Source organism: Salmo trutta, chromosome 3 (genome assembly GCF_901001165.1).
Source record: "Salmo trutta chromosome 3, fSalTru1.1, whole genome shotgun sequence".
Taxonomy (NCBI): Eukaryota; Metazoa; Chordata; class Actinopteri; order Salmoniformes; family Salmonidae; genus Salmo; species Salmo trutta.
In genome coordinates, this window is record NC_042959.1 from 63,902,689 (window position 1) to 63,923,718 (window position 21,030).

General features: G+C 44.2%; 1 protein-coding gene and 1 pseudogene across 1 annotated transcript; both read left to right on the forward strand.

Annotated features, from left to right (window-relative positions):
* Nucleotides 1-2,403: 2,403 nt before the first annotated feature.
* On the forward strand, nucleotides 2,404-12,466 carry LOC115183116 (cell adhesion molecule 4-like). The gene is made up of 3 exons (XM_029744465.1): nucleotides 2,404-2,537; nucleotides 9,146-9,274; nucleotides 10,668-12,466. Exons 1-3 carry the CDS (start codon nucleotides 2,456-2,458, stop codon nucleotides 10,775-10,777), a joined length of 321 nt encoding a protein of 106 aa, XP_029600325.1. The 5' UTR covers nucleotides 2,404-2,455; the 3' UTR covers nucleotides 10,778-12,466.
* On the forward strand, nucleotides 2,549-3,729 carry LOC115183112 (uncharacterized protein C14orf119-like; annotated as a pseudogene).
* Nucleotides 12,467-21,030: the final 8,564 nt, after the last annotated feature.

Here is a 21,030-nt window from a genome sequence, read left to right on the forward strand (position 1 = left end):
GCCCATTAATCCCTCTGCCTCAGGTGAGACACACACACATACACACACACACACACACACAGTGACAGGAAGGTTGAGGTTGGACACTGACGGAATAGAGGGAGGATGTGGACGAGTGAATGAAGGCAGGCTGAAAGGAAGAGGAGAGGAGGAGGAGGAGAGAGGGATGAGGGTTATGATGACGTAAGAGGAGTGGCAGAGGAAGAAGAGATGGAGATCTCAGGGCCAGTGGGAGAAGAGGGAGAGAGGGAGAGCAGACGGAAGAGTAGTTACCAATAAATTACTCTAGAACGAGGTGTGTTTGTGTGTGAGTGAGTGAGTGAGTGAGTGTGTGAGTGCGTGCGTGCGTGTGTGTGTGTGTGCGTGCGTGCTCGTGCGTGGCTCGTGAGAGAGAGAGAGACATGGTGGTTCAAAGAAACAGATCTCTACTGCACCCTGCTGTTACAAATGGACAATTTGATGAAGTGTTTCACACACTCACACACACGCACCGTGCTCACAGCCTCTCAATCCAACTGTCTCAGTCACTTAAAACCACTGTACCCTCATTGTTTCTCTCAACAGGCATTTTACCTTACCATTGTGTCAGTATCCAATCTATTGTCTCATATTGAATGTGTCTGTCCCATAACATTGTTCCACAGAGAATGCTTCCATCAAACACAATGTCTTCTGTCTCCGTAGCTACTGAGTCATAGACAATGTGTCTATGGTAGAAAATATGTCTCCATCCCAACCATTGTCTTATAGTGAATGTGTTGATGTCATTTGCCAATGTCTGTCTCCCTAGCTACTACTCTATAGAAATGTATGTCATAGTAGATCATATGTCTGTAGTAACCATACCATCTAGAACAGTGGTCACCAACCTTTTCTGACTCAACATCTACCGCTCAGATTATTTTATATTTGTAACTTTTTTTTTTACCGCTTTTTCTCCCCAAGTTGGTGGTATCCAATTGGTAGTTACAGTCTTGTCCCATCCCTGCAACTCCCGTACGGAATCGGGAGAGGCGAAAGTCGAGAGCCGTGCGTCCTCTGAAACACAACCCAACCAAGCCGCACTGCTTCTTGACACAATTTCCACTTAACCCGGAAGCCAGCTGCACCAATGTGTCGGAGGAAACACTGTACACCTGGTGACCGTGTCAGTGTGCATTGCGCTTGGCCCACCGCAGGAGTCGCTGGTGCGCGATGGGACAAGAGCATCCCTGTCGGCCAAACCCTCCCATAACCCGGACAACGCTGGGCCAATTGTGCGCCGCCCCATGGGTCTCCCGGTCGCAGCCGGGTGCGACAGAGCCTGGACTCGAACCCAGAATCTCTAGTAGCACAGCTAGCACTGTGATGCAGTGCCTTAGACCACTGCACCACTAGGGAGGCCTCTCAGATTTTTTTTTTATCAAGACTTAAAAAACGTAAACCTATGCAACATTAACCTATTAAAACCAGTTCTGTATCAATGAGGTTTGTGCAGTAGGCTATAGGCCCAATACATTATCACTGCAGACCATTAAGACATTTTATTTAATAAATGTAGGTATATCATCACACTGGTAATAGATCATGTGTTGTATTACTTGTGAGGCACAGCTGAGTGAGCATAATAATGTATTTATTTGTATTACTGGACTGATGGCCTGCATCTGATGGTCAGTCTGAGGGGAGGGAGGGAGCAGCGGTGAGGCTGCCTCTCACACGACTCACCGACAACTTCCCTCCGCTCTCCCTCCCTCCGCTCTCCCTCCCTCCGCTGAGAGAAGGGGACAGTCTTCCAGAGATAACTCAAGTCGCGCTGCATTATTTCTGCCTCATGCACCAGTTCATGTTGTTACTCCTATGTCCAGAGAATGTGAAATATTCCTTGATATTAAAAAAGACACAAGCCACTAATAAAAACAAATGGAAGCTTATCGGAACACTTCTATACTCATTCATTGCAGCTGCAGTGCTGGTTCTAGCGTGAGTGGGACAATGCACATTTTATGGCATACAAAAGTGTTGAACAGTGTTGACAGTGCTGAATAACAACTTAAACATGAACTTACTCATAAAAACAGCAGCTCTTTGCTGTATTCGTTGAGTCTCTCTTGTCATGGTTTTGAAATCTCACTGTATCAACTTTGCTGTGCGTTCGAGGTTTCTTTTTACAGTCTAGGCGGAGTTACACCTTCAGACACATGACATGGTTGAAAATGCCTTCCTGGCGCTATGGCTGCTGAATCAAGTGCACCTACTGACAACAGTGCAAAACGAAGGCTTTATCGTTGTTGTTTTTTACAAAAAACATTGCTGATCGACTAGGAATGCCTTGGAGATCGAACAGTCGATGGCGATCGACCGATTGGTGACCACTGATCTAGAACCTGTCTTTCATAGAAAACTATGATTGTCTTGTAGAGAATAGTGTGTTATCTTTGCCTTGTCTGTTGTAGAGAATGTGTCTGTCACTACCATGGTCCTTCCCATCTCCCATCACGCCACCTCCCACCCAATCACCCTCCTCATAACCCCCAGCTACGCACCGGACCCCCGAGGTAACGTACAGCCCTCCCTCACCCTTAACACACTCCTCCTCTCCATCTCTCCATCCTTCCCTTCCTTCATGGTAACAATCACCGCCTCTTAGCAGCTCTTCTCCTCCTCTCTTCTCTGTCCTTTTCTTGTCATCGTCACTGACACACGTTCTCCCTTTGTCTGCTTTAACCTTCCCTTGACTGGCCTTCCCACACACTCTCTCACACACATACACACACATTCCCCCACTCTCATCAATGGCTGGCTGATGCTGTGCTCTGGCCACTCAGTGATTGTGTTGGGGCTGTGTCAGTGTGTAGGTCTCATGGGGTGGGAGCACACATGTACTGTTGTTATTGTTACAGACCCAGGGATGGGTCGGCCATAGGACTTCTGTGAGGAACACAAGGATCTGTGGGTGGAATGACACATGCACACGCATGCACACATACGCACGCACGCATACATACACACTGACTCACACTCACATACACACACACTCACGCTCACATAAACACACACACAGGGCCAGCTCTAGCCTTTTGGGGGCACTAGCGAGATTTGGTTGTACGTTTTAAAGTTGATTTCCTGCAGTTCAACACATTTTGCCATAGGGTGGAGAGAATTGTTTTTTAAATTATAAAAGAATTCATGCAATTCTACTCATTTTGCTATGCTATGCCGGGTTGGCTCTGCACACAGTCCAGCTCGTCTTCACCCAGCCTGGCAGACTTTTCGTCAGTACCACAGTTTTTAGTGACTCCCTTCTTGGAGAACCTCTGTTGTACCTCTCTGAACTCAGCAGCAGACAGAGAGCCCCTCTCCTACGTAACTCTTCAGGAGCAGCATTGTGTATTGAGGTGGTTCCTGAGCTGGGGCACTGCCCAGAGGGAACCGTTTCTGCAGGACCTTTTGGGGACGCTGTGCCAGTGAATGTGTGTACTTTCTTCAGGTCGCTCAATACGCTACAGGTTAAGGACAGCCCACCAAATATCTTTGAGTGCCAACTGCGCCTCTGGACTCAATGGTCTAAGTCATGGAGTGAGAAGTAGAGGAACAGTTTCCTGCACATTCTAGAAGAGAGGGACCTGATCTTTGTTGCCTACTTCTACAGAGGTGTAGCTGGGACAGCAGGCAGGGATTGAGGGATCCGGAAAATACGGGGGGGTAATTGGTAATTAACTACAATGACCATAATCCATTGCACATCTACTTGTCCGGTCTGTGTTTCTTTTACGCCTGCTACAGAAGAGACAGAAGAATGTGCGATTGTGAGGGGATATAGAGAGCAGCTGTTGCTTCGCAAGGTATCGCTACCTGAAAATACACGATCAAAGTGATTGATCGTTGGTATTCAGCAGTCATAAAAGTATGCCTTATTTACTTTGAAGAACTACAAAATTGTGATTTTAGTAAAATATCAAATAAAATATACAACAACAGAAATATTTTTGTAAAATAATGTGAATAAATGATGGTTAATAAGTGATTATCAGTAATGGGTAGTCACTACCATCATGGGACTTCTATTAATGGTTTTATTCTGTGTTTTATTCTGTGTTCTGTGTTTTAGCTTTCTACCCAAATAATCAAAACCAAAATCAAAACTGTTATTTTTTAATAATCGAACCAAAACCGAACCGACCTAAAAAAGCATTCATCGCTCAGCACTAGTAAGTTGAGACCCCGACTGAGTTCCTTAAAAAAAGGATATATACAGTACCAGTCAAAGATTGGACACACCAACTCATTCCAGGGTTTTTCTTAATTATTTTTTTTACTATTTTCTACATTGTAGAATAATAGTGAAGACATCAAAACTATGAAATAACACATATGGATTTTTTTTTACTATTTTCTACATTGTAGAATAATAGTGAAGACATCAAAACTATGAAATAACACATATGGAATCATGTAGTAACCAAAAAAGTGTTAAACACATTTTTTATTTTAAATTCTTCAAAGTAGCACAACTGATTGGCACAAACTCATTAAGAAGGAAAGAAATTCCACAAATTAACTTTTAACAAGGCACACCTGTTAATTGAAATGCATTTCAGGTGACTACCTATGTATGTATGTATGTATGTATGTATGTATGTATGTATGTATGTATGTATGTATGTATGTATGTATGTATGTATATATACAGCTCTGGAAAAAATTAAGAGACCACTGCAAAATGTTCTGTTTCTCTGGTTTTACTATTTATAGGTATGTGTTTGGGTAAAATGAACATTTTTGTTTTATTCTATTAACTACTGACAACATTTCTCCCAAATTCCAAATAAAAATATTGTCATTTAGAGCATTTAATTACAGAAAATGACCTGGTCAAAATAACTAAAAAGATGCAGTGTTGTCAGACCTCAAATAATGCAAAGAAAATAAGTTCAAATTCATTTGTAAACAACACAATACTAATGTTTTAACTTAGGAAGAGTTCAGAAATCAATATTTGGTGGAATAACCCTGATTTTCAATCACAGCTTTCATGCGTCTTGGCATGCTGTCCACCAGTCTTTCACATTGATGTTGGGTGACTTTATGCCACTCCTGGCGAAAAAATTCAAGCAGCTCGGCTTTGTTTGATGGCTTGTGACCATCCATCTTCCTCTTGATCACATTCCAGAGGTTTTCAATGGGGTTCAGGTCTGGAGATTGGGCTGGCCATGACAGGGTCTTGAGGTCCTCCATCCACACCTTGATTGACCTGGCTGTGTGGCATGCACACACACACACACACACACACACACACACACACACACACACACACACACACACTATTGAAAAGTTATATGAATTTCATTGAAGGTGAGAATATCAGGAATTCTCAATGGTCACACCTCACCTCGCTTTACGGTATCTGTCTCGGTGAATTAAAAATAGTAAATAAAAGATGGACCCAAATGGATGGAATGAGATAGGGGGATGAGTGCAGCGTTTTCGTAGATCCACATATTTATTTAACCAGTGAAACCGATGCAACAATTAAACACTTCAAAATATACACAAAACAACAACCGTGACGCAGGAGGATCAAATACACTAACAACGAATAATCACCCACAAACACATGTGAAACAAACATCAACTTAAATAGGACCTCCAATTAGAGACAACGACAACCTGCTGCCTCTAATTGGAGGTCATGCCAAACAACACCAACATAGAAATGCAAAACTAGAAACTGAACATAGACATACAAAAACAGACAAACACCCCCTGTCATGCTCTGACCTACTCTACCATAGAAAATAACCACTCACTATGGTCAGGACGTGACAGAGGGTCCATACAGCCAGAATGCCAATCAGCAAATAGACAGCCATTACAACCAATCAGTGAGCAGAGACTATCAACAAAGAGACTGCCATTGGCTCCTGCAGTGATATGTCAGCTTGAACATGATTGGGCTTGTTGGTGGTCCTCCATCCACACCTTAATTGACCTGACTGTGTGGCATGGAGCATTGTCCTGCTGGAAAAGCCAATCCTCAGAGTTGGGGAACATTGTCAGAGCAGAAGGAAGCAAGTTTTCTTTCAGGACAACCTTGTACGTGGCTTGATTCATCCGTCCTTCACAAAGACAAATCTGCCCGATTCCAGCCTTGTTGAAGCACCCCCAGATCATCACCGATCCTCCACCAGATTTCACAGTGGGTGTGAGACCTGGAGAGGCCTACAAGCCACAGTGTCTCCACCCACTGTGAGACCTGGAGAGGCCTCCAAGCCACAGTGTCTCCACCCACTGTGAGACCTGGAGAGGCCTACAAGCCACAGTGTCTCCACCCACTGTGAGACCTGGAGAGGCCTATAAGCCACAGTGTCTCCACCCACTGTGAGACCTGGAGAGGCCTACAAGCCACAGTGTCTCCACCCATTGTGAGACCTGGAGAGGCCTACAAGCCACAGTGTCTCCACCCACTGTGAGACCTGGAGAGGCCTACAAGCCACAGTGTCTCCACCCACTGTGAGACCTGGAGAGGCCTACAAGCCACAGTGTCTCCACCCACTGTGAAACCTGGTGGAGGACTACAAGCCACAGTGTCTCCACCCACTGTGAGACCTGGAGAGGCCTACAAGCCACAGTGTCTCCACCCACTGTGAAACCTGGTGGAGGACTACAAGCCACAGTGTCTCCACCCACTGTGAGACCTGGAGAGGCCTACAAGCCACAGTGTCTCCACCCACTGTGAAACCTGGTGGAGGACTACAAGCCACAGTGTCTCCACCCACTGTGAGACCTGGTGGAGGACTACAAGCCACAGTGTCTCCACCCACTGTGAGACCTGGTGGAGGACTACAAGCCACAGTGTCTCCACCCACTGTGAGACCTGGTGGAGGACTACAAGCCACAGTGTCTCCACCCACTGTGAGACCTGGTGGAGGACTACAAGCCACAGTGTCTCCACCCACTGTGAGACCTGGTGGAGGACTACAAGCCACAGTGTCTCCACCCACTGTGAGACCTGGAGAGGCCTACAAGCCACAGTGTCTCCACCCACTGTGAGACCTGGTGGAGGACTACAAGCCACAGTGTCTCCACCCACTGTGAGACCTGGAGAGGCCTACAAGCCACAGGGTCTCCACCCACTGTGAGACCTGGAGAGGCCTACAAGCCACAGGGTCTCCACCCACTGTGAGACCTGGAGAGGCCTACAAGCCACAGTGTCTCCACCCACTGTGAGACCTGGAGAGGCCTACAAGCCACAGTGTCTCCACCCACTGTGAAACCTGGAGAGGCCTACAAGCCACAGTGTCTCCACCCACTGTGAGACCTGGAGAGGCCTACAAGCCACAGTGGCTCCACCCACTGTGAGACCTGGTGGAGGATCGGTGATGATCTGATTATTTTCTTTGCATTATTCGAGGTCTGACAACACTGCATCTTTTTTGTTATTTTTACCAGGTCATTTTCTGCAAAGAAATGCTCTAAATGACAATATTTTTATTTGTAATTTGGGAGAAATGTTCTCAGTAGTCTATAGAATAAAACAAAAATGCTCATTTTTACCCAAACACATACCTATAAATAGTAAAACCAGAGAAACTACTCATTTTGTAGAGGTCTCTTAATTTTTTCCAGAGCTGTATATATAAAGATGGATAGATGGAAAGATGGATGAGAGAAGAAGAGGGAGTTAGAAAGAGAGGTGGTGAGGGGGAAGGTAGAGAGGAACTATAAGACAGGGAAGAAGGGATATGATGACAGGTATTATTATCATTTTCTCTGGGCTCCTAACCGACCACTTATGTCGCTTTTGCCTGGAGCCGGCCCTGAAAACACACACACACACACACACACACACACACACACACACACACACACACACACACACACACACACACACACACACACACACACACACACACACACACACACACACACCACACACACACACACACACACACACACACACAATGGCAGGGCAGTTAAGCCAAGCTGCTTCGCTGTCTCCCACTGTGAGTAAGTGGCTGTCATCACACAGAACAGAGGGACACCACCTGGATCTCTTCTGTCCATGTGTATGTGTCCTCTCTCTCCCCTTCATCCTCACTCTCCAGGTCTTTATTTTCCTCTATTTTATATTACCTCTCATCATATCCCGTCTTCTCTGTCTTATAGCTTCTCTCTTCCTTATCTCTCTCTCTCTCTCTCCCACTCTCCTCCTCCTCACTACCTTTCTACCTCCCTTTCCTTCTCTCCCTCTCTCTCTCTCTCTCTCTCTCTCTCTCTCTCTCTCAGGGGGAGAGATGAAACAGAGGGAGCAGGACATTATTCTGCTCTTTCTGACAGTCAGGAGGTGTGCACCTGCTGTGCCTCGTGTTTGAATGTCAGAGAGAGCGATGCGGGAGCGTTATTGGGCGCGTGGGGAGAACGGCGGGCTCCTTTATACTGTCACTCATTACCCACCGAGCTTTGGGCACAGCGAGGGAGAGAAATGCACCATGGGAAGGCAGCGCTTAATTTTTCATCCGTCATGAAATATTGCTCCGGCAGACTCTTCAACAGACGCTCCTACACTCTTTTCTTTTTCTGTCTTGCCCGTGCTGCCACTGATAGATAGACGGACACACACACTTTCTCATTTGCTCATTTGTCAGTCGTCTTTGCTCTCTCCCCTCCACTTTTTTCTTCATCCATCCTCCACCTCTCTGTGGCTGTGTTCTTTAGTTAGCATTGTGGTAATGATTCCTGTTTTAATTCCAGTCTGGTAGAGTTCTTGGACCATGCCCATTCCTATGTGTCCTTGTCTCCTGGCCAGGGTTGGCACTATGTATTCACACACAGGTGGTCACTCCACATTTTCACTCCAGCCTGTATGAATCTTCCTTATTCTGGGAGGGTCTGTGGTGTAAACCCAGACTTGCCTCTGACTCAAGGTGCTCTCTGTATACCGGAGCTCTGTGCTCTGTTGTTCTGAGCTCTTCCAATCTCCAGTGTTTTGTGGGTAATAATACAGATATGGTGAAAGATACAGTAGATGATCTCACCGTTCAGGGATGTACAGACTTTGATTTAATACTCCTTCTCTCTTTCCTCCACATATATCTCTGCCCCTACTCTCTCTCTCTCTCTCTCTCTCTCGCTCTCTCTCCGTCCCTCCCTCCGTCCCTCTCAGACCCCGGGGCAGTGATTGAGACCCACAGTGCAGTACCGTATGCTGTGATAGGGGGCGTCCTGGCTCTGCTGGTCTTCACCATCATCTGTGTTCTCATCATCACCATCTGGTGCTCTGTCCGACAGAAAGGTAACACACACACGTATGCACACGCACGCATGCACGCACACAAACACACACACACATGACATTCACGCTATTGAAAAGTTATATGAATTTCATTAAAGGTGAGACTACCATAAATTCTCAATGGTCACACCTCACCTCGCTTTACGGTATCTGTCTCAGTGAATTAAAAATAGTAAATAAAAGATGGAACCAAATGGATGGAATGAGATAGGGGGATGAGAAGGAAAAGAGAACGCTCTTTCCTCTCTCTCGTCAGAACATGACAAACGACCTTCTGTCTTAGCCAGGGGGGTTGGTGGGAAATGCATGCTATAAACAGTGGGTGCATGTTGTTTAATGACCCCTATGGTTTACTGTATCAGGGCACATCAATTAAAAAAATCGCAGTTACCCACACTCCCCCATCATTTTAACAGCCTCTGGCAGCCTACTGATTCCTCCTTCAGTGCAATAAAGTTATCTGGGTATAGAACCTTTGAGACCAGGGGAGGGGCCATACAGCCGGAATGCCAATCAGCAAATAGACAGAGCCATTACAACCAATCAGTGAGCAGAGACAGCACTATTAGGGCTCTGTCTCTGTCCTGCTGTGGCTGCCAGTGTGCCAATCAAATCCTTGACCAGACAGACTATCAACAAAGAGACTGCCATTGGCTCCTGCATTGATACTCAGCTTGAACATGATTGGGCTTGTTGGGCAGGTTTCCCGGACACAAATTAAACCTACTCCTAGACTAAAAAGCATTCTCAAAGGATTGAAATCGCTTTTTAATCCAGGATTAGGCTTAATCTGTGTCTGTGTCTGGCCCTTTAAATTCTGAACTGATGATGTAAATCAGAGAGAAATGAAAGATTTTAGTTTCATAGTTTGACTTTGTCTTATTATTATATTACTCTGCCGTAGCTAACTTCCCCACCGTCCTTCTCTCTCTCCCTCTCTCTGTGCCTCTCTCTACCCTTATCTTTCTCTCTCTATGCCTCTGTCCCTCTTTTTCTCTATTTGCACCATGCTTGGCCCTCTCTCTCCTTTCCCCCTCTCCCTCTGTCAGGCTCATATCGTACCCAGGAGCCTATACTTAATTGGTACTGACCTAATTCTAACTGAACTAATAATTAATCACAGGTAGGACTTCAACAATATGGTAAAGATTGCTTTGATGGGTTCACAGAATGTCACAAGGATTATATTACTCTGTCACAACTAACCTCCACACCCCTTCACCTGTCTCCCTCTCTCTGCTGCACAACCTTCTCTCTCTTTATGCCTTCTCTCTCTATCGCTCACTCTCTCTCTCTCTCTCTCTGCCTCCTCTCTCTCTCTATGACTCTCTCTCTCTCTGCCTCTCTCTCCCTCTCTCCTTTTTTCTCTCTCTGTTCATTCTCCCTCTCCCAGGTTCATATCTTACCCATGAGGCCAGTGGGTTGGACGAGCACGGGGAGGTCCAGGAGGCTTTCCTCAACGGGAATGATGCCAGTCAGGGCAAGAAGGAGTACCTACTGTAGCCTCCATCCCCAAAAGCCACACCCCTCCCCCAACACGCCATGATGGGTGGCCTTCTGAATCGACTGTAATACTACTGCACACAGACCACAACACAGACCACAACACAGACCACAACACAGACCACAACAGAGACTGAAAGAGAGACGATCCGTCCAGCCCTTACATTACAACTGTGCCATACTGTAGGTGTACTGGAGGAAGGAACGAGGTAGCGGGGGAGGGAGCGAGGGAGGATGACAGAGAAAGGGGGAAGTGATAATAGGGTCATTATTTTGATAGAGAGAAGAGATAACAAGAAAGAAAGCCTCAGCACTTTCCTTCCCTGTGGTAATTGGAGAGAGAGAGAGGAAAGAGAAAAATCTTCAATTTCCAAAATGTTCAATCCATAACTGGCGCAGACAAACAGGTGGTGTGGGTATGGTTTCCAGAAGCTATTCAGTTTGAATGCTCAATTTGATTACTTGAAATTGCCAAACGCACATCAGCCCACAGAGAGCAGCTCATCTATAATTATTTGACAACATTGCAGAGTGTTACCCTGAAAGTCTCTTAAAGTTTTTCTGAACTATTCAGTCAATTCTGCAGACGACCCAGGTATTGTTTTTGCCGTCCGTGCTGGGGAGTCTGCCAATGTTTTCTGGGTAATTTAGAAACCTTCCTGTTATGAATGACTGCTTTCCTCGCAGAACAGAACTGTTGTTTCTCTTCTTTGAATTCTCTCTCTCTTTCTCCCTCCCTCGCTATTCACCTCTCTTTCTAGTCCTCTTCTTCCCCCTTGTTCCCTCCCTCCCTCTCTCTCTCTGTCTTTATCTCTCCTCTATTGTTGGCCAATAAAGAAAGGATTAGTGCCCGTCTCCTTTCGTGAGTTAGAAGAAAGGGAACATAAGTCGACGAGACACATTAAGGAAAATCATAATTATTTTAAAATGCCCTTAAAGGGATAGAAATGTTAAAATGTCTTATTGAGAAAAAAAACGAGTGAAAGGAAAGTAATGAATAAAGAAAAATACATGATGGATATTTTTCTGAATGCCATACACACACACACACACACACACACACACACACACACACACACACACACACACACACACACACACACACACACCACACACACACATCTCTGAATTCTTTATTTGTATAAAAATGTAAACAGTAAGATAACTTAAATTAATCTTTTAAGAAATTGAGAAAAAAACGGTTTACTATTGAAAGCATTATGAAGCTACTATACTAACACATTATTAGCCTAGAGGTACAAAAACAAACAAACTAGTGTCCAGTGATCAAAAAAGAAAATATGAAAAAAAAAATGTTTCATTTGTCTTTATGAAATACCTGAGGTCTTATTGATTTTTTATTAATTCTTGTTATTATTTGGACTATTATGATTGTTATTATTATTACTGTTATGATTGTTATTATTATTACTGTTATGATTATTGTAAATGTTATAACTGTACACCTCCCATGTTTGTTGTTTTTGGTTATTCTATAGAAACTGCTGTCTTTCCACTTCTCTCTGACTCTGTCTCTCTAGTTCTTTCTATCTTTGTCTGCTGTGTCTATTTGTCTCTTCTTCTCGTCTTTCACTACTGTATATTTTATAGTCATGTTGATATAGCTAACTATTTCTTTATAGGGGAAAGATACAAAGCACGACAAAATAAAAAATACTTCAAAAATAACACAGGAGACGAGTGTGTTCCTCTTTAATTAGACATGTTCTGAAACACGGTGAGAGGAGAGACACAGCAGATGACAACATCAATAGGGAATACAGAGCTAAAGGTGGGGAGATGAAAACCCAGGCAGGAAGGGAGGAGAGAAAGGCTAGAAAGAGCTAGAACAGACGAGGGGTTGAAAGAGAATAAAAAACATACGTAAGGATCCATGACTGCTAATGAATCATGGGAAGAGAATGAGAGAGAGGGAGAGAGAGAGAAATGAATCATGGGAAGAGAATGAGAGACAGGGAGAGAGAGAGCGAGGAACAGAGAAAGAGAGAGGGAGAGAGAGAAATGAATCATGGGAAGAGAATGAGAGGGAGGGAGAGAGAGAGAAATGAATCATGGGAAGAGAATGAGAGAGAGGGAGAGAGAGAGCGAGGAACAGAGAAAGAGAGGAACAGAGGGAGGTAAAAGGACAGTCAAGTCAGATGCACCGAAAAATATGACGCCCCCACTATTTCCATGCAATCAATACCCGATTCTGTCAAGAAGCACTCAACTTGTCCATCTGCGTGTGCGGCTGGATTTAAAAGCTGCTGGAGGTCACTGCGTGATGGATCGATGTGTTTGTCTTCTATCGACGATAAGGCTCCACAGTAGGCTGTCATAAAGACAGATTGTCAAACGGCAATCAAAGTAATGGACTCACCAGGAGCAAGGGCTATACTAGCCTATACCAGCTGACGTGAACCAACGCTGTCGGCAGTAGGACAATGGAGACACCATGTCCAGAACACATCCCCAGGTTAGCTGAAATAATGACACTGAAACCTAATGTAGCAAATGGTGGGTGGCACATCTCTGGAAGTAGTCATCAGAGCCTGACTTCATCCAGCAGTGCTCTAATACTAGAATGGCTTGTTCTATAACGGATAGTGTTCTAGAAGGCTTAAACACTACCATGAGGACGTCTCAGTCCGTCTAAACCAATCCTCAGAGAAGATGATACCATGTCACATAACCCTGATGGGAAGCGTAAAATATGAACATTTAGCTGATTCATATACTGTAACACGTTTATATCAGTATTTCTTCTGTTTTAGGATGTGTCATGGCCTGTTATGACAGGCATATCTCTTTCCTATGATAGCCTACCGTCATAAGCATTCTATACCATTAGTACATTACAGCCCCAATACCAGGTAAATACCAGCACCGAAATAGGAAGTGCTAGCAGTAGCGCTGGCCCCAGTTAGCCCCAATGCCAGGTAAATAACAGCACTGTGAAATAGGAAGTGCTAGCAGTAGCGCTGGCCCCAGTTACCCCCAATGCCAGGTAAATACCAGCACTGAAATAGGAAGTGCTAGTAGTAGCGCTGGCCCCAGTTAGCCTCTGTTAATGGTAGTAAGGTGACCGGAGTGGCCTCTATTCTCTGGTAATGACCTTTGTGGTGCATCGGGCCGTGCTGTGCCGTTGTGGTCCCAGCCATTGATTGGAGTGGTTGAGCGTGTCGGTCGGTGGGCAGCGGTTAGAGAAGCACAGCCTAATCAGGAAGGACTGTGCTCTCAGGCAGACGGAATGATTGAATGGACACCCAAGCCAGAACTGCTCTCCGTCAATAATGTATTCCAGGCAGAGAGAGATGTTGTTTTTGTTAAGATCTAAGGGTGGGGTTTGCGGAGAAACCGGTAGACAGAGAGTGAAAAAGAAAAATAGAGATGGTGGATTGATGTATAATGATGTACAGGTACCTGTCAGAATTAGGGAAACACCAACAGAAAGTGTCTTAATAGGGAGTTGGACCACCACGAGCCAGAACAGCTTCAATGCACGTTGGCATAGATTCTACAAGTGTCTGGAGCTCTATTGGAGGGACGCGACACCATTCTTCCATGAGGAATTCCATAATTTGGTGTTTTGTTGATGGTGGTGTCTCAGGAGTCGCTCCAGAATCTCACGTACGTGTTAAATTGGGTTGAGATCTGGTGACTGAGACACACACACACACCCTTTAAACACCCTATGCTCCTTTGAGACCCCTCTTTCAAAGTCACTGAGATCTCTTCTTCTAGCCATGGTAGCTAAAATAATGGTAAACTGGGCATTTTTTTACATGACCCGAAGCATAATGGGACGTTAATGCTTAATTAACTCAGAAACCACACCAGTGTGGGAGCACCTACTTTCTATATACTTTGTATCTCTCATTTACTCAAGTGTTTCCTTTATTTTGGCAGCTATCTGTATGTAGAGAAGAGAAGAGAAGAGAAGAGAAGAGAAGAGAGAGAAGAACAGAGTGTGTGTGCATGTGTTAGAGAGAGATGAACATAAAGAGAGAGAGATGAACATGAAGAGAGAGATGAACATAAAGAGAGAGAGATGAATATAGAGAGAGAGAGAGATGAACATGAAGAGAGAGAGATGAACATGAAGAGAGACGAACAGAGAGAGATGAACATAAAGAGAGAGAGATGAACATAAAGAGAGAGATGAACATAAACAGAGAGAGATGAACATGAAGAGAGAGAGATGAACATAAAGAGAGAAAGAGAGAGATGAACAGAGAGAGATGAACATAAAGAGAGAGAGATGAACATAAAGAGAGAGAGATGAACATAAAGTGAGAGAGATGAACAAAGAGAGAGAGAGATGAACATGAAGAGAGAGAGATGAACATAAACAGAGAGAGAGATGAACATAAAGAGAGTGAGATGAACATAAAGAGAGAGAGATGAACATAAAGAGAGAGAGATGAACATGAAGAGAGAGAGATGAACATAAAGAGAGAGAGATGAACATGGAGAGAGAGATGAACATAAAGACAGAGAGATGAAGAGAGAGAGATGAACATAAAGAGAGAGAGATGAACATGAAGAGAGAGAGATGAACATAAAGAGAGAGAGATGAACAGAGAGAGATGAACATAAAGAGAGATGAACATAAAGAGAGAGAGATGAACATAAAGTAAGAGAGATGAACAAAGAGAGAGCGATGAACATAAAGTGAGAGAGATGAACAAAGAGAGAGAGATGAACATAAAGTGAGAGAGATGAACAAAGAGAGAGAGATGAACATGAAGAGAGAGAGATGAACATAAACAGAGAGAGAGATGAACATGGAGAGAGATGAACATGAAGAGAGAGAGATGAACATAAAGAGAGAGAGATGAACAGAGAGAGAGAGATGAACATAAAGAGAGAGAGATGAACAGAGAGAGATGAACATAAAGAGAGAGAGATGAACATAAAGAGAGAGAGATGAACAAAGAGAGAGAGATGAACAGAGAGAGATGAACATAAAGAGAGAGATGAACATGAAGAGAGAGAGATGAACATGAAGAGAGAGAGATGAACATAAACAGAGAGAGATGAACATAAAGAGAGAGAGATGAACAAAGAGAGAGAGATGAACATGAAGAGAGAGAGATGAACATAAAGAGAGAGAGATGAACAGAGAGAGATGAACAAAGAGAGATGAACATGAAGAGAGAGAGATGAACATAAAGAGAGAGAGATGAACAGAGAGATGAAGAAAGAGAGAAATGGAAATAAAGAGAGAGAGATTAACATAAAGAGAGAGAGAGAGATGAACATGAAGAGAGAGAGATTAACATAAAAAGAGAGGGAGATGAACATAAAGAGAGAGAGATGAACATGAAGAGAGAGAGATGAACATGAAGAGAGAGATGAACATGAAGAGAGAGAGATGAACATGAAGAGAGAGAGATGAACATGAAGAGAGAGAGAGATGAACATGAAGAGAGAGATTAACATAAAGGGAGAGAGATTAACATAAAAAGAGAGGGAGATGAACATAAAGAGAGAGAGATGAACATGAAGAGAGAGAGATGAACATGAAGAGAGAGATGAACATGAAGAGAGAGAGATGAATATGAAGAGAGAGAGATGAACATGAAGAGAGGGAGAGATGAACATGAAGAGAAAGATGAACATAAAGAGAGAGAGATGAACAAAGAGAGAGAGATGAACATAAAGAGAGAGAGATGAACATGGAGAGAGATGAACATAAAGAGAGAGAGATGAACATAAAGAGAGAGAGATGAACATAAAGAGAGAGAGATGAACATGAAGAGAGAGAGATGAACATGAAGAGAGAGATGAACATAAAGAGAGAGAGATGAACAAAGAGAGAGAGATGAACATAAAGAGAGAGAGACAAACATAAAGAGAGAGAGATGAACATAAATGTTCTATAGGATTGAGGTCAGGGCTTTGTTATGGCCACTCCAATACCTTGACTTTGTTGTCCTAAAGCCATTTTGCCACAACTTTGGAAGTATGCTTGGGGTCATTGTCCATTTGGAAGACCCATTTGCGACCAAGCTTTAAATTCCTGACTGAGGTCTAGAGCTGTTGCTTCAAATTATCCACATAATTTTCCTTCCTCATGATGCCATCTATTTTGTGAAGTGAACCAGTCCCTCCTGCAGCAAAGCACCCCCACAACATGATGCTGCCACCCCCGTGCTTCACGGTTGGGATGGTGATCTTCGGCTTGCAAGCCTCCCCCTTTTTCCTCCAAACATAACAAGGGTCATTATGGCCAAACAGTTTAATTTTTGTTTCATCAGACCAGAGGACAAAAATATGCAAAAATATCCTCTGTGTGCAACATAAAACACCAAATAAGGCATGCAGAGCAGAATTAGGCCGATACCCTCTAATTATAAAAATCCAGAAAAAAGCCGTTCAATTCTACAACCATCTAATAGGAAGCAATTCCCAAACCTTCCATAACAAATCCTTCACCAACAGAGAAATGAACCTGCAGAATAGCCCTCTAAGCAAGCTGGTCCTGGGGCTCTGTTCACACACAGACACCACAGAGCCCCAGGACAGCAACGCAATTTAACCCAACCAAATCATGACAAAACAAAAAGATAATTACTTGACACATTGGAAAGAATTGACAAAAAAACTGAGCAAACTATAATGCTATTTGGCCCTAAACAGAGAGTACACAGTGGCAGAATACCTGACCACTGTGACTGACCCAAAATTAAGGACATCTTTGACTATGTACAGACTCAGTGAGCATAATCTAGCGATTGAGAAAGGCAGACCTGGCTCTCAAGAGAAGACAGGCTATCTACACACTGCCCCCAAAATGAGGTGAAAACTGAACGGCACTTACTAACCTCCTGCCAAATGTATGACCATATTAGAGACACATATTTCCCTAAGATTACACAGACCCACAAACAAATCGAAAACAAATCCAATTTTGATAAACTCCCATATCTATTGGGTGAAATACCACAGTGTGTCATCACAGCAACAAGATGTGTGACCTGTTGCCACAAGAAAAGGGCAACCAGTGAAGAACAAACACCATTGTAAATACAACCTATATTTACACTACCGTTCAAAAGTTTGGGGTCACTTAGAAATGTCCTTGTTTTTGAAAGAAAGCACATTTTTCGTCCATTAAAATAACATCAAATTGATCAGAAATACAGTGCCGACATTGTTAATGTTGTAAATGACTATTGTAGCTGGAAACGGCAGATTTCACTCCTGTGTCCAATGGCACGTTGCAAAAGGGTTTTCTAATGATCAATTAGCCTTTTAAAATTATAAACTTGGATTAGCTATTGGAACACAGGAGTGATAGTTGCTGGTAATGGGCCTCTGTAAACCCCCAAATTGAACATTGAATTGAGAGAGAGAGAGAGAGAGAGAGAGAGAGAGAGAGAGAGAGAGAGAGAGAGAGAGAGAGAGAGAGAGAGAAGAAAAAAAGAGAGAGAGAAAGAGAGAGTGAGAGAGAGTGAGAGAGAGAAAGAAAGAGAGAGAGAAAGAAAGAAAGAAAGAAAGAAAGAAAGAAAGAAAGAAAGAAAGAGAGAGAGAGTGCATGTAGATAAGTGCATAATTTTTCACACCAACGTGGCCAGAAGATGAACAATCCAATTAGTTAGAGCAAGGCCTTTTATTTAAGGAGAGTGTTAGATTTACACAGTTAATCAAAACAGCCATGAAGAGCGTTTCTCTACTATAATTATGAGGGCGTCGCCGGACCAACCATGCTGTTATTACTGTGTGTTTAATTAAACATGATCCACAGCAGCAGCTCGATCTATAGCATCCGCAGCAGCAGCAGCTAGATCTATAGCATCCGCAGCAGCAGCTAGATCTATAGCATCCGCAGCAGCAGCTAGATCTATAGCATCCGCAGCAGCAGCAGCTAGATCTATAGCATCCGCAGCAGCAGCTAGATCTATAGCATCGCAGCGCCAGCTAGATCTATAGCATCCGCAGCAGCAGCAGCCAGATCTATAGCATCCGCAGCAGCAGCAGCCAGACCTATAGCAGCAGCAGCAGCAGCAGCTAGATCTATAGCATCCGCAGCAGCAGCAGCTAGATCTATAGCATCCGCAGCAGCAGCAGCTAGATCTATAGCATCCGCAGCAGCTAGATCTATAGCATCCGCAGCAGCAGCAGCTAGATCTATAGCATCCGCAGCAGCAGCTAGATCTATAGCATCCGCAGCAGCAGCAGCTAGATCTATAGCATCCGCAGCAGCAGCAGCTAGATCTATAGCATCCGCAGCAGCAGCAGCTAGATCTATAGCATCAGCAGCAGCAGCAGCTAGATCTATAGCATCGCAGCGCCAGCTAGATCTATTGCATCCGCAGCAGCAGCAGCTCGATCTATAGCATCCGCAGCAGCAGCTAGATCTATAGCATCCGCAGCAGCAGCAGCTAGATCTATAGCATCCGCAGCAGCTAGATCTATAGCGTCCGCAGCAGCAGCAGCTAGATCTATAGCATCCGCAGCGCCAGCTAGATCTATAGCAGCCGCAGCAGCAGCAGCTAGATCTATAGCATTCGCAGGCAAGCAGCAGCAGCTAGATCTATAGCATCCGCAGCAGCAGCTAGATCTATAGCATCCGCAGCAGCAGCTAGATCTATAGCATCCGCAGCAGCAGCTAGATCTATAGCATCCGCAGCAGCAGCTAGATCTATAGCATCCGCAGCAGCAGCAGCTAGATCTATAGCATCCGCAGCAGCAGCTAGATCTATAGCATCCGCAGCAGCAGCTAGATCTATAGCATCCGCAGCAGCAGCAGCTAGATCTATAGCATCCGCAGCAGCAGCAGCTAGATCTATAGCATCCGCAGCAGCAGCAGCTAGATCTATAGCATCCGCAGCAGCAGCAGCAGTAGGCATGTTACAATGCAGACATATCCTGATCTAGTCCCAGGCTTAGTTCAGGATCAGTGTGAGATTAGAAGAAGTCAGCTGCGTGATATTTACTCTCTCAGAAGCTAGGTTTCCACCCAATTGGCGACAGATTTTCGTGTGAATATTCTGAAGTCCTCATTAAAACAATTTGTGCATTTTCCCACCAGAGATGTGTTTCCAACAAATGTTCTCGTTGCTGATAAAAAACTGTGCACGATGATGTAGTACACATAAAAATAACTTTTGCAGTTAAATTCCCATGTACTGAATAAAAAATAGAATATAATTTTCAACTCTACTGATGGTTTAGTCACAAAAATGTTTGCGTTATATAGCAAATATTCCCACTCTGGTCTTGGCACTTGCGCTCAAGAGACCCTCGATATTTATTGTAAAGGAGCATGGAGTTCATCTCCTTGCATTTTCACCACCCTGTAAAGTTGACTAAGTCTGTAGCCTAATAAACTACATGGTATCCCGTGTCGTAGTGGAAAGACCACACACCATGTCATCGTGTGACTCTAAGTTTACTTCGGTATGACGGTTAATATATACATATTTGCGCGTAAAGGCGTTTTCTCCGCTATTTCTCACATAATGAATTTTACCGACACAAAAAGATCCCAGCTTGTCTAGCGTATTTTGTTTGGCTGACATTTGGAACGTCTACTGACAAATTAGATGTTTCCATCAGTCCTGTCTTGACCTTTTTTATCTGAAATGTACTTTACACAGCATAAAAAGGTTGGATGTAAGCCTGGTTAGTGACCTTATTTGATATGAGACTCAATAATTAAACAGCACAGTGTGTGAAAAACAAATTAAAGTCTAGTATGTGCTACTGACAGGTTGATGAATATATATGGGGAAACATACACAAAGAAGCTCCTTGTGAATCACACAATGATACATGGCGCTATTTACACACAATGATTGGAACTTATGTTTGTGGACAAACTTCCAGGGAAATTGGATGTTCAGCAATTTCGATGTATTACCATATTAGACATGTGTGTAAACAGAGCCTAAGAGAGTGAATTAGAACATATGAGATGGGAATGCTGGTGTTGTAACAACGTGTTAACACACACACCTTCCCTGTTTTCCGTTCCATGTTACACACACACATCTGGGCACAGCCTCCCTTTGAGTGAGCAGGATGCCCCCTGCACAGCTGAACACAGGGCTCTGCCCACCGTCTTACCCCCTGTGGGGGCCAGGTGGGGCAGAGGTAGGGGTGCCTGTTCGGCCCCCACCCGTTGTATGGGAATGGTGAAGAGGAGAGGGGGCACCAGACCGTAGAGCTGCGACAGGAGCGAGACCAGCGGGAAAGCCCAGGTCGGGGGCAGTGTGCCTGGGGAGAAAAGCAGGAGGGAGTGG